General features: G+C 40.7%; 1 protein-coding gene across 1 annotated transcript in view; it reads left to right on the top strand.

Annotated features, from left to right (window-relative positions):
• Positions 1–13,898, top strand: part of LOC117539067 (Fanconi anemia group A protein-like) — an 81,352-nt gene that overhangs the window by 17,913 nt on the left and 49,541 nt on the right. Inside the window, 4 exon segments of the mRNA XM_034205086.1 lie at positions 3,368–3,472; positions 3,626–3,683; positions 4,461–4,573; positions 13,541–13,617. Coding sequence (XP_034060977.1) covers positions 3,368–3,472; positions 3,626–3,683; positions 4,461–4,573; positions 13,541–13,617 — 353 coding nt within the window.

Here is a 13,898-nt window from a genome sequence, read left to right as displayed (position 1 = left end):
TAACAAAATCCTCCTTCCAGCACCACTGATGTGTGTTACTATTTTTTACTTTTTAGTCTTCCCCATGAGGTTGAGCGACAACCAGCAAAGACTACAGGAAGAATCTGTTCCTAGAAAAGAACGAGTTCAGCACATGACCAGCCTTATAACCACACATGTTAACACATTAGAACCTTCTTCATGTGAGTTAAACAAGTGCGATATAACTCATAACTCACTAGTGAGGGTCCTGTTTGGATGATTCTATTACTTTTGCGGGTTTTGATTATTATCATTATTTGTTAACACCACAAACACGTGCAATTGGTAATTTCCGGCAATTATCAAATGAAATCCAAATGTATTATAGCCCCAAATCACAAGAAATGCCTCAAAGGGCTGTACAAAGCAAACAAAAGCAAAGACAAAAACAAAATAAAAACATTATACAACATTATACCTCAACATAAGTATTGCCACGTGATAAAAGCATGTGACTGAAGTGAACGGAAACTAGGTGATGGAAATTTGTTTACAAGGAAGACAGATGCGAAGAGATGGGTTTTGAGTTTGCTTTTAATGGAGTCAACGGAAATAGCTTTGCGGATCTGAAATGGAAGACGATTCCAAAGGAGAGGTGCTTGGAATGAAAAGGCTCTGCCCCCTACGGAGGATTTTTTCATTCTGGGGATGGAAAGGAAACTTGCATTATGTGATCGTGGGAGCCTGGTAGATATTCACGGGGTAATTAATGATGACAGATACAGAGGTGCTAGTCCATGTAAGATTTGAAAGGTTAATAGTAAAATCTTGAAGTCAGATCTTATGTGAATCGGGAGCCAATGAAATGAGAACAGGGGTGATATGATCAAATCTTCTGGTTCTGGTTAATATTCTGGCAGCTGTGTTTTGAACCAGTTGTAGTTTGGCAGTTGTTGATTTTGGTAGCCCGGAGAAAAGTAATTGCAGTAGTCCAACCGAGATGAAACAAAAGCATGGACCAAAGTTTCAGCATCAGCTAGGGAAAGCATCGGACGAATCTTTGAAATGTTCCGAAGGTGGAAAACATCTGATATTCGATCTGGATCGAATATCACTCCAATATTTTTGATGAACGTACTTTTGTGGATGGTTGAACCAGCTATGTTTACGCTGAGGTCGCAGAATTTGTCCCTGATATGTTGTGGACTAAGAATTAACATTTCAGTTTTTTCTGTGTTTAATTGGAGGAAGTTTGATGACATCCATAGTTTGATTTATGTTATGCAATTTTCGAGTTGTGTCAGTTGTTGAGAGTTGTCCGGCTAAATAGAAATGTAGAGCTGAGTATCACATCCATTGGTGTTGCGTAAGGTATTTAGTGCACCCGTTGTACCGGGCTTGCTCGGAAAGACGAAGAGGGTGAGCTAGGCTCAGATATTTTCTCTTGAACGTTTGGTCCTGTGCAAAGATGATTATTGATGTTTTTGCTTTATCAATCACCATGATCAACCTCAACAGCACAGACTCTTCTTGCAGTGCGTCAAAGTGTTGAGCCAAGTTTTAGCCTCAAGTACTGTTGTCTCATCTGACTCTTTATTTATATAGCACTTTTCAACACAAGGCAATTCAAAGTGCTTTACAAAAAATGAAAGACATTAAGAAAATGGCATTTAAAATCAGTCATTAAAAAGAAAAGCTAATAAAATAAACATTAAAAGAAAAAATACATGGATAAAAGTTACAGTGCAGTCTAAGATATGAATAGTTCAATTAAAAGCTGCGACAAAAAGAAAAGTCTTCAGCCTGGATTTAAAAGTAGTAAGAGTTGCAGCGGACCTGCAGGTTTCTGGGAGTTTGTTCCAGATATTTGGAGCATAATAACTGAACGCTGCTTTACCATGTTTAGTTCTGACTCTGGGGACAGAAAGCTGACCAGTCCCTGAAGACCTGAGAGATCTGGATGGTTCATAATTTAGCAGGAGGTCAGAAATGTATTTTGGGCCTAAACCATTCAGTGCTTTATAAACCAGCAGCAGTATTTTGAAATCTATTCTTTGACACACAGGAAGCCAGTGTAAAGACTTCAGAACTGGAGTGATGTGATCCACTTTCTTAGTGTTAGTGAGGACTTGAGCAGCAGCGTTCTGAATCAGCTGCAGCTTTCTAATAGATTTTTTAGTGAGACCTGTGAAGACACCATTGCAGTAGTCGAGTCTACTGAAGATAAAAGTATGGACAAGTTTTTCCAAATCCTGCTGTGACATTAGTCTTTTAATCCTAGATATATTCTTTAGGTGATAGTAGGCTGCTTTAGTAACTGTTTTAATGTGACTGTTGAAACTCAGGTCAGAGTCCATGACTACACCTAGATTTCTGGCTTTATCTGTTGTTTTGAACATTGCAGACTGAAGCTCAGCGCTAACTTTTATACGTTCTGACTTGGCTCCAAAAACCATTACCTCAGTTTTATCTTTGTTTAATTGGAGAAAGTTCTGACACATCCAGTCATTGATTTGTTCAATGCACTTACTCAGTGTTTGAATTGGAGCATAGTCTCCTGGTGAAATTGTTACGTAAATGTGTGTGTCATCTGCATAGCTATGGTAACTTATTTTGTTGTTTTTCATTATCTGAGCCAGTGGTAGCATGTAGATGTTAAAGAGAAGAGGCCCCAAGATGGAGCCTTGAGGAACCCCACATGTCATATTTGTCAACTCAGATGTGTATTTACCTATAGAAACAAAGTTGTTTCTGTCCTTTAAGTAGGATTCAAACCAATTCAGAGCTGTTTCCGAAAGTCCCACCCAGTTTTCCAGTCGGTCTAGTAATATGCTGTGGTCAACAGTGTCAAACGCAGCACTGAGATCTAATAATACTAACACTGAAGTTCTGCAAGAACAAGAACTTGCCAAAGATGATTTGACGGCAGCTTTAAACGATGTAACCTGCTCACAAAATTAAATGTTGTTTCCCTTTCTTACATATTACAGGAACAGAGCGCAACTAAGAATACATTACAGAAACACTTTGATTCATTTTTTAAAAGAATATGATTAGTATAGTGTTCTTATATTTATAAACAATATCCTGATCATAGGAGAATAATGTTTTTCTTTTGACTGCAAGTTCCCATGCTTTGAAGAAAATTACAGATCCTTTGAAGATAGAAATGTTGCTGAAGTGTCATATTCAAATGTAGGGTTAGCCTTAATGTTACTATGGCACAGTGATTAAAAATAACATTTAAAATGTCAATTCATATATATTAAGAGGTAGTTTTACCTGCAGCAAAGCAACAAAAAAATGCCCTCTTGGTATCATGGACACTTGATAAAAATTCACCAATAGACATACGCTGCTACTACAATGAGGATAATGCCAATGGGGGTCTCTGTCTCTGTTGCAGCTGTGGTTGGAGTGTTGGTGGGGGCTGGCTTCGAGCAGAGCCCGGAGGCAGCAGACAGGAGGGGGTCTCTGCTGTGCTGCTCACTGCTGGATCTCATGCTCTTCTGTGAGTCCCACCCTCTATGTCCTGTGTTCATGACATATTGAGTAAAGCACTTTGATTCACACCTCTGGACCCTGAAAGCTATGTTCTACCTTTGAACTGCTTTAATGTCGAAGTATCATGTTTCTATTATTGTTTTGTGTCGGTCTTCTGAAGGGCTTCTGGACACCATGGAGCAGAGTGAGACGCAGCAGTCTGCAGGAGCTGAGCGATGGTGCTTTTTTATTCAACTTTATGACAATTAGATAGTCTTGTTGAGATTGAAGTCTCTGTCTGAAGATGAATGTAACAGTGGCTGGTGACGTCGTTTATATTTTCAGATTTTCTGAGTTGATCCCCCGAGTGCATGTGATTTAACTTACAACCTGAAACTGATTATTGGATACTTTTCCTGGAGGAAAGGATGTGTGTTAAAATGTGTAAGAATGCAGCCCCTACATGAGCCACAGTAATTCATTTATGCCTCTCAGTTTTGGTCATCGTGTCACAACAGAAAAGTGAATTTTGTGGGTCCCACTGATGTTCCTGCTTTTTTCAGCAGCCCAGTTTTAAGCTCATGACCACATTAGCTTCATCTGCTACTTTCATTTATCATGTTGTTGCCTGACTGATACTTTTTCTGTACTGCACGGTTCTCAGCTAAATTCTTGCCACTTGTTTGAAGAGAGCACCTTGCTTCTATGATCAGAATGTGTTTGCCTAAACCAGTGTTACTGTAGCTCCTGTCTCTGCATGCTTCACACACTGAGTCACATCTACTGTCTGCAGCAGAACAGACAGCAGCCTCTAAAAGTGCAACACTTTGCATGTGTCTAAAACATTGACTACAGAATTCCTGTCCTGTAATTAAACACAAGGCAGTGTGGCCAGTAGCAGGAGTTGTTTATTGTTTAACTCTAGACGATGTACCTACAGTAAACAAACAGTATTAAGAACATGTATGCTATGAGATGTTTTTGTTTCTCACTCCCCGGCTCTGTGTTTTTTACAGGATTCAGATATTTGATGCTTCACTGTGTGGAGCTTCAGCCTCAGTGGATACCCTGCAGCGTTTCTTCACACACTCACTGACACAGACCCTCACATACAAGCCTCGACTAACAGGTACATACATGTTTTCAACAGCTTGCTGTTAACTACACTCATCTGGGAGATCATCAGACTGGGTCAGAAACTGAAGGTCTCTAGGACTTTGGAAGTCTTGGGAATGAATCTCCTGATGTACAATGCATGCTGATAACATACATAATTAGTTTGAAAGCCTCAACTACGCAGCGCAGCAGGTTGGATGGGGGCCTAGCAGTATCCAATTTCTTATATTATATTATTGGTCTTTCGCTCCCAGACTTCTGGTTACGTGGTTCGATCCTCAGGCGGCAGTCTCTTGGCGAGCGATAGAGGAGAGAATGGTGCACCCATGGTCTCTAACAGACGTGTTATTTGCTAACATTTCTCTTAGACAATGTCAGTTACGTTTTGCTCCATCAGGACCAAAACCTCTCTCCACCTGAACAGTTTCTTCCCCTCCGCTACCAGCCTCATAAACAAGCCCCCCCCCCACTGACACTTTACCTCAGCCACAATGCACACAATGTTTAAATATTGCTTACTGCACATATTTTATGTTCTATAATTGGTAACACTTTATATTAAGGTACACAAATTAACCATCAACTAGTTGTTAATTAACATGCATATTAGCAGTATATTGGTTATTTATTATTCATTATAAAACACTTATTAATGCCTTATTCTACATGACCATATTCTACAAGTAATAAGCCATTAGTTGAGAGTTTTTCCTCTATAACCCTCTAATTAGTGCTTATTTATTGCAAGTAAGGAAGTTGTTGTACATGAGTTTTGATCTTGATATACACTGCTCAATATGGGCCTAATAGCCTAAGGCAGTAGTACCACAAGAATAGTAATTCTCTCATAACACTTAACAAATATGATCTATTCTTATGTAACAAGACATGAAACTATAAGTGTTAATTGTGTCTAAATAATAATAAAATGACAAGGCTAAGGCTGTAATGCTAACTAACGTGCTTGCTACTAGCTAGGTAGCTAACTTGATCCAGCCACTCCTGGTCCTTTCATCAGACGGGAAGCGAAATAACGAGCAAGACCCATTGCTGGTATGATAACAACCTGGTACTAAGCACACAGGCATCTTGTTAAAGTTATCTTATCTATCTCTTATATTTAGCGGAGGAAAACAATTGTGACATCAATTATGACATCACTTACGCGACTCTGGGATTTGTAGTCTTTCTAGTTGCGTATTTTTCATAGTCTTATATTTCAACAGTTTTACGAAAAACTGTGACTTTTTTGACATGGAAATAATTTTTTAGATTGACAAACATCATATGTGTAATTCGTGGCACAATTCAAACGGGATCGAAAGATAAGTTTTCTCTCTCCATTGACTTCAATACATCATTTTTCCGAAATAATAGTCTTATATTTCAACAGTTTTACGATGGGCGTGACTTCACCACTCTATAGCATTGCAGTAGACTGCTACTAATTTTCCCTATGCAACCTGAAGAGTGAAAGCGTCAAGTCCGTCAGAAAGCAATGACTGTAACGGCCCGTCCACACAGCGGCGTGCGTTGTCGCTTGCAGGCGGGCGTGTCTGAAACTCGACCAACAACCAATCACATGAATCTCCCGCCCCGGACACACAAGCAGCGGTTTGATTGGCTAGAACTTGTACTGGCATATGATTCGATTGGCTGACGCTTCTGCCGAGGCTTCAAAAGTTGAACATTGCTCAACTTTTGCAGTGAGCCACGCCAGCAAAGCTCCGCGTCGCTTCCCACAATGCAGTTTGGCGAAAAGTGACGTCACCCCATTCAAAGTGAATGGTGAAGCTTTCAAGGCACAGCGGGCCGTAACGGCCCGTCCACACAGCGGCGTTGACGCTTGGAGGTGGGCGTATCTGAAGCTTGGGGATTTTTTGCGAGCAATGCGACCAACAACCAATCGCATGAATCTCCCGCCCCCGACATACAAAGCAATAGCAATGTTAAAACGAAGTAAACTGGATATAAAATCCCCAAACAGGCGAAAACCTACCAGTTTCACCCACTGTCTCTGCCACCTCCCTCCATGCCTCGCTCCTCCGGTTTGTATCCCGGTAGATAAACAGAGACTGATCATACAGCACCGGGTGATTCACTACCGCTATAATGAATTTTCTCTCCATTTTTTGGAATATGAGGAAATGACCTGCAAGCGCTAGCCAATCAAACCGCGTGTATGCTGGGAGAGACTACCTCTCCCAGCATACACGCGGTTTGATTGGCTAGCACTTGTACTGGCAGATTTGCATAAACGGGATTTCATTGGCTGACGCTTCTGCCGAGGTGCCAAAGTTGAACATTGCTCAACTTTTGAAGCGAGCAACGCCAGCAACGCTCCACGTCGCTTCCCAAAATGCAGTTCGGCTAAAAGTGACGTCACCCCATTCAAAGTGAATGGGCAGAAGCGTTGGAAGCTTCAACGCACGCCGCTGTGTGGACGGGACGGTAAGTGTAAGCCTTACAGCCCGTCCACACTACAGCTTCAAAAAAAGCTTGGAGCTGGGCGTGTCTGAAGCTCGACCAACAACCAATCACATGAATCTCCCGCCCCTGACACACAAGCAGCGGTTTGATTGGCTAGAGCTTGTACTGGCATATGATTTGATTGGCTGACGCTTCCACCGAAAGCTTCAGAAGCTTCAAAAGTTGAACATTGCTCAACTTTTGCAGCCTGAAACGCCAGGAAAGCTCTGCTCTGCTTCCCACAATGCAGTTCGGCGAAAAGTGACGTCACCCCATTCAAAGTGAATGAGCAGACGCGTTGGAAACCGTTTTTGAAGCTGTCGAAGCTGTAGTGTGGACGGGCCGTTACACTTACACTGTAAGGATTAGTAACATGTATTGTGTTTATGTGATGACATTTGGAGATGTTTAAACACAATGAGAAAATGCATTAGCATTCGCGTTAGCATACACGGTAGCGTTAGCACACATGCTAGCGTTAGTCATACTAGCCTGTATACATGATTATTACAAAGCTAGCATTAGCTATATTTACCTTGTTTACACTTAGTGGTCCTATGTGTTAATCTGTGTATGTTACTCTTGCATGTATGAGATCATTAAGTGCCTTGTATCTTGTTTTTTTATAGTTTCACTCCGTTTGAATGTCAGTGGACTGCAAATAAGTCAATAAAGGAGCATGGCTGCTCATTCCCCGGCTCTCAAAAGAGTTTGGCTGGCTGTTTAATCTATGTTCACACTGAGACAGTACAACACATAGAGAGAACAGTACACCTATTGTGTAAGTACATACACAAGCAGGTTACACAGTATGATCACAAATACATAACATCTGTTAAAAATCAGGCAGTACAGGCTGCATATTAGGGATGGGAACGATTAATCAAATATTCGAATATTCAAAATTATTCAGGTATTCGAATATGAGTTATTCATTTTTTTATTCATTTTTTTTCTTTTGGGAGGGATGTCTAAGTTGATTACATATTATCAAATTGAATAATTCAATGTATACGACAGTGCCATAGCTAAATGTGTTAGGTGACGTCTAAAGGTGTGTTTTGCTCTGCTCACCGGTCCCTCACACCGGGCAGAGCTGCAGGTGCTGATCTCTCTCTCGCGTCCGGTTATACTTCACTCGCGTTTACATTACATTACATTGCATTTAGCTGACGCTTTTATCCAAGGCGACTTACAATAAGTACATTCGACCAGGAAGACACAACCTTGAAGAAAACAGAATCATATAAGTACATCAGGTTTCATCGAGCCAAACATTTCAAGTGCTACTCAACTGCTTTAGATAAGCCAGTCCTTTATTAGTATAAAAGTGCTTTGTTTATGTCCAAATCCATCAGATCTAGCTAGTTCTAGCTAATGATATGGCTGCTGCCCCTCCCTACACGCAGATCACGCAGACTCAAACCTCATCTTAGGCCCAAATGCGGCGCAAATGCGCTCCGCAGCCGTTGCGAGGTTCCGGCGCTAACAGTTCATGAGCGTGCTTCCCCGCCCCCTGTCAACACTCGCGACACATGAGTGGCCAGCCTAAACAACAATAAGCGCTGCTTGGCAACCATGTGTAAAAACCATGTGCAAAGTACATAGACATTTAGACAGGAGAGATTTAGTTTTGCCGGTATTCAACATATTTTACCAGTCATAGTCCGGTAATTATTTACACTCTAAGAAGAGTCCTACACAGACATGGTGTCAAAAAGGAGTAATGTGTGGAAATATTTCGACCAGGTTAGTGAGTGCGGTGTAGAGTGTAAACTATGCCAAATTAAACTTATATACATACTATACCTTGCTATACCCGCAACCTCCGTTCCAGCTGAGAGGGTCTTCTCTACAGCTGGCCTGATTGTGAATCCCACACATGAAAGCTGTAGGCCTATAGCTGTCAAACTGTGATCACCAGTTCAATACATTTGACAAATTCGACTTGGTTTCTATACTTATTTGAACATGTTTTGTTTTTTTTACCCTATTTTTTTTTTTTATATAGGATATGTACATTTCGGTTAACCGTTTTTTGGGGGTTCGAATATACATTTGCTTTCAAATTCCCATCCCTACTGCATATGTGTTCTCAGCCTTCGAGAAACTTGACATGTTTCTCTTTAGTGGTTCATTAATAAAACTGATATTTCAGCGTGTGTCTACTTTGTTCATGTGCTGTTGAGGTTAATTTCAGTAGTTGTGTGCTATAATGTATTTACAAAGTGTGAAGAGGAGGCAACTTTAGAATAGGGAACCTGTTCAGGTCAATTAGAGTCAAACTACTAGCTTATTGGTTATGAACAAGACTTCACTTTAAAATAGGGAACATATTCTAAGATATAAATACCTAATTTTGAGTTATTTAGAGACAATTAACACTTATAGTTTCATGTATTGTTACTAGGGCTGTCAAGTTAACACGTTAATAACGCGTTAAGGCAAAAAAAAAATTAACGCCACTAATTATTTTAACGCATGTGTATTTTTTTTCCTCGGCCGCCCCATAGTTTCAGAGCGCATCGAGTTTAAAATACCATCTACAAGCTGATGCTGACAGCCCCGCTCCTGCCGCCCGCTTGCGGCATACCACACTTCCACGCTCACCGGCAGGCCCTGACTGGCCATCGGGAGGACCGGGAGGGTGTGTGTATGTGTGGCGCGAGCGAGAGAGAGAGAGAGAACGGGCACACCTTACGTGTATTGTTATTGTTAGCATCTGGTGCTAGCTAGCTGCGCTAATGGATATAAGGAGCTCTTTCAATGAAAACAGAGGAGCGACATTTCGCCGACAACTGCGCCGAGCACTTGACTTTATGCAGGAAGCCAGACAGTGGGACATTGTATGAAAAGTCAGCACACTCAGCACGGATAGTGCGTGCAACATGATTGCAGCGTCCAGGCAGCTCCCGTTGAGTTGCACATAGCTCCAACGATCCATCACAGTGGGCGTCTCTCCACAGTCCACACACACACACACACACACACACACACACACACACACACACACACACACACACACACACACACACACACACACACACACACACACTGTATTGTATTATTGTATTGTATGAGAGGTTCCAGGTTGAATTGAGGCGGATATTTTTAATGTTCAGAGGTTGTTATGTTTAATATTCATGGAAATATTTGTCATTGATCAAATGATAATAAACAAACATTTGCATAAAGCATATTTGTCCACTCATATGTTGATAAGAATATTAAAAACTTGAAAAATATCCCTCTAATGAACATTTAGAATAGTTAAAAAATGTGCGATTAATCTCGATTAACTATGGACAATCATGCGATTAATCGCGATTACATATTGTATTCGACTGACAGCCCTAATTGTTACATAAGAATAGATCATATTTGTTAAGTGTTATTATGGGAGAATTACTATTCTTGTGGTACTACTGCCTTATTAGGCCCATATTGAGCAGAGCATATTAAGACCAAAACTCATGTACAACAACTTCCTTACTTGCAACAAATAAGCACTAATTAGAGGGTTATTGGGGAAAAACTCTCAATTAATGGCTTATTACTTGTAGAATATGGTCATGTAGAATAAGGCATTAATAAGTGTTTTATAATGACTAATAAAGAGCCAATATACTGCTAAAATGCATGTTAATTAACAACTAGTTAATGGTTAATTTGTGTACCTTAATATAAAGTGTTACCCAGTGTTCTTAATATAGTTCGCTATCTTTGTATTTTATTTTTATAAAATGTCATGGTACCATGACATCTAGTCAAATTCCTCGTACGTGTGAACCTACCTGGCAACAAACCCGTTTCTGATTCTGAGCTGTTTCGGGTCTGGCGTGCTGCAGAAAAGTTTAGTAAGGTTTCTTGCAGATGGCACCTTTATTCCCCTATTTTTAATAATAAAGATTTTCTGATAGGTGGTAGGCCGATCACTTTCTCTCAGTGGGAAGAGGGGGGTATTCATTTTCTAGGCGTAATTTTTTATCTGCATAGTCTACGCTCTTTCCAAGACATAAAGAACGAATGTACTCTTCCTTGCTCATCCTTCTTTTACCTTCAGCTTGGAGCGGCTATGTGAAAGCACATGGCGTACCATGGCATTACCCATTGCCCATATATCCGCTCCATGAGTTATTCATCACTAAAATAGGTCTGAGGGGCATGGTCTCCAGCCTGTATCAGTATATTATGGAGGCCTCCTACAAACCACTGTTGTTAGACAGAGTATGGAGGGAGGATTTCCCAGGATTTTGATTGGAGCTCAGTATGGACCAATATTATATTAGCTTCAAGGAATCCTGATCATCAACAGATTCATTTGAATTTTGTGCACAGGACTTACCTGACCCCTCGCAAACTGTATTTTAGAAGGTTATTGATGATGCGTCATGTTCCTTGTGCCCATTAAAGGCCAACGGCACGTTTCTTCACATGTTCTGGGAATACCCCCCTGTTTCAAGTTTCTGGCAGTGTGTTGCCTCAGAGCTAACGATGTTGGTGTCGGTGACAGTGCCTGCGACCATATCAACTACTGAACGACATTTCTTCCCTTCAGATTCTTAAATATCAAAAACAGCTCTGGTGGACATTCCTGCTGTCAGCATGCCAATTGCACGCTCCCTCAAAACTTGCAACATCTGTGGCATTGTGCTGTGTGATAAAACTGAACATTTCAGAGTGGCCTTTTATTGTGGCCAGCCTAAGGCACACCTGTGCAATAATCATGCTGTCTAATCAGCATCTTGATATGCCACACCTGTGAGGTGGGATGGATTATCTCGGCAAAGGAGAAGTGCTCACTATCACAGATTTTTTCAGATTTGTGAACAATATTTGAGAGAAATGGTTATTTTGTGTATATAGAAAATGTTTTAGATCTTTGAGTTCATCTCATGAAAAATGGCAGCAAAAACAAAAGTGTTGCATTTATATGTTTGTTCAGTGTAGATACAGTGGGGCAAAAAAGTATTTAGTCAGCCACCAATTGTGCAAGTTCTCCCACTTAAAAAGATGAGAGAGGCCTGTAATTTTCATCCTAGGTACACTTCAACTATGAGAGACAAAATGGGGAGAAAGAATCCAGGAAATCACATTGTAGGATTTTTAATGAATGAATTGGTAAATTCCTCGGTAATACAAGTATTTGGTCACCTACAAACAAACAAGATTTCTGGCTCTCACAGACCTGTACCTTCTTCTTTAAGAGCCTCCTCTGTCCTCCACTTGTTAACTGTATTAATGGCACCTGTTTGAACTCGTTATCAGTATAAAAGACACCTGTCCACAACCTCAAACAGTCACACTCCAAACTCCACTATGGCCAAGACCAAAGAGCTGTCAAAGGACAGCAGAAACAAAATTGTAGACCTGCACCAAGCTGGGAAGACTGAATCTGCAATAGGTAAGCAGCTTGGTGTGAATAAATCAACTGTGGGAGCAATTATTAGAAAATGGAAGACATACAAGACCACTGATAATCTCCCTCGATCTGGGGCTCCACGCAAGATCTCAGCCCGTGGGGTCAAAATGATCACAAGAACGGTGAGCAAAGATCCCAGAACCACACGGGGGGACCTAGTCAATGACCTGCAGAGAGCTGGGACCGAAGTAACAAAGGCTACCATCAGTAACACACTACGCCGCCAGGGACTCAAATCCTGCAGTGCCAGACGTGTCCCCCTGCTTAAGCCAGTACATGTCCAGGCCCGTCTGAAGTTTGCTAGAGAGCATTTAGATGATCCAGAAGGGGATTGGGAGAATGTTATATGGTCAGATGAAACCAAAATAGAACTTTTTGGTAAAAACTCAACTTGACGTGTTTGGAGGAGAAAGAATGCTGAGTTGCATCCAAAGAACACCATACCTACTGTGAAACATGGGGGTGGAAACATCATGCTTTGGGGCTGTTTTTCTGCAAAGGGACCAGGACGACTGATCCGTGTAAAGGAAAGAATGAATGGGGCCATGTATCGTGAGATTTTGAGTGACAACCTCCTTCCATGAAAATTACAGGCCTCTCATCTTTTTAAGTGGGAGAACTTGCACAATTGGTGGCTGACTAAATACTTTTTTGCCCCACTGTATATAGATGGATATATAATTGATTCATCCCAAATTGGGAAACTGTTTTGTCACAGCAACATTGTCATTACACATGAGTTAAGAATATTTATAAAAATAGAATAAAATACAAATATCATAAATAGCAAATATATTAATATACATATCCACAGAAGAGACATACTGTATATCAATAGAGTATCTAAAGAATACACAATATAAAATATAAAGAATAAATACAAAAACTTTATAATAAACAATTCTACTACAGAAACGGAATCATGCGGACCTAGAGTAATACATTACAAATTGTTTAAAGTATTTTATTATTAAAATGTATATCCTGTGAGGTAGTGCAAGCACAATATGTGCAATTTGTTCGGGGATATGTGCAATGTGTTTGGGGATAATAATCTCAAAGTATAAAAACAAACTCATATCTCCGCAGTGTCAGATGCCATCAGTCTGCAGAATGAATGGACCTTTGCAAAGGCCAGCCGCTTGCTGACATCTCTTTTCCGTAAGGTAAAGGCTTCATGTAAACCTTCACAGATGAGTATGCATATAAGATGGTGGGTGTACAATAAACTGCTTTTTAGCTTCTCAAATAGTATTCTCTGCTCTCAGAGTATCACACCTGAGACTGTTCACTATAGTGACGCAAGTGGCAGACTGTTATTTAGTGGGAATGCAGAAACAGCATTCCAACTATCTGTTATGCTACGCACGAAATTCTTTATTATCCCGCCGGGTTATTTTGCGCCTCTTCTTCTCCCACATTGAACATCGCAGAAACTCAGTTGAAA

The sequence above is a fragment of the Gymnodraco acuticeps genome, unplaced genomic scaffold (genome assembly GCF_902827175.1).
Source record: "Gymnodraco acuticeps unplaced genomic scaffold, fGymAcu1.1, whole genome shotgun sequence".
Classification (NCBI taxonomy): Eukaryota; Metazoa; Chordata; class Actinopteri; order Perciformes; family Bathydraconidae; genus Gymnodraco; species Gymnodraco acuticeps.
The sequence above is the reverse complement of the archived record's forward strand: the minus strand, read 5'-3'. Positions and strand labels throughout refer to the sequence as shown.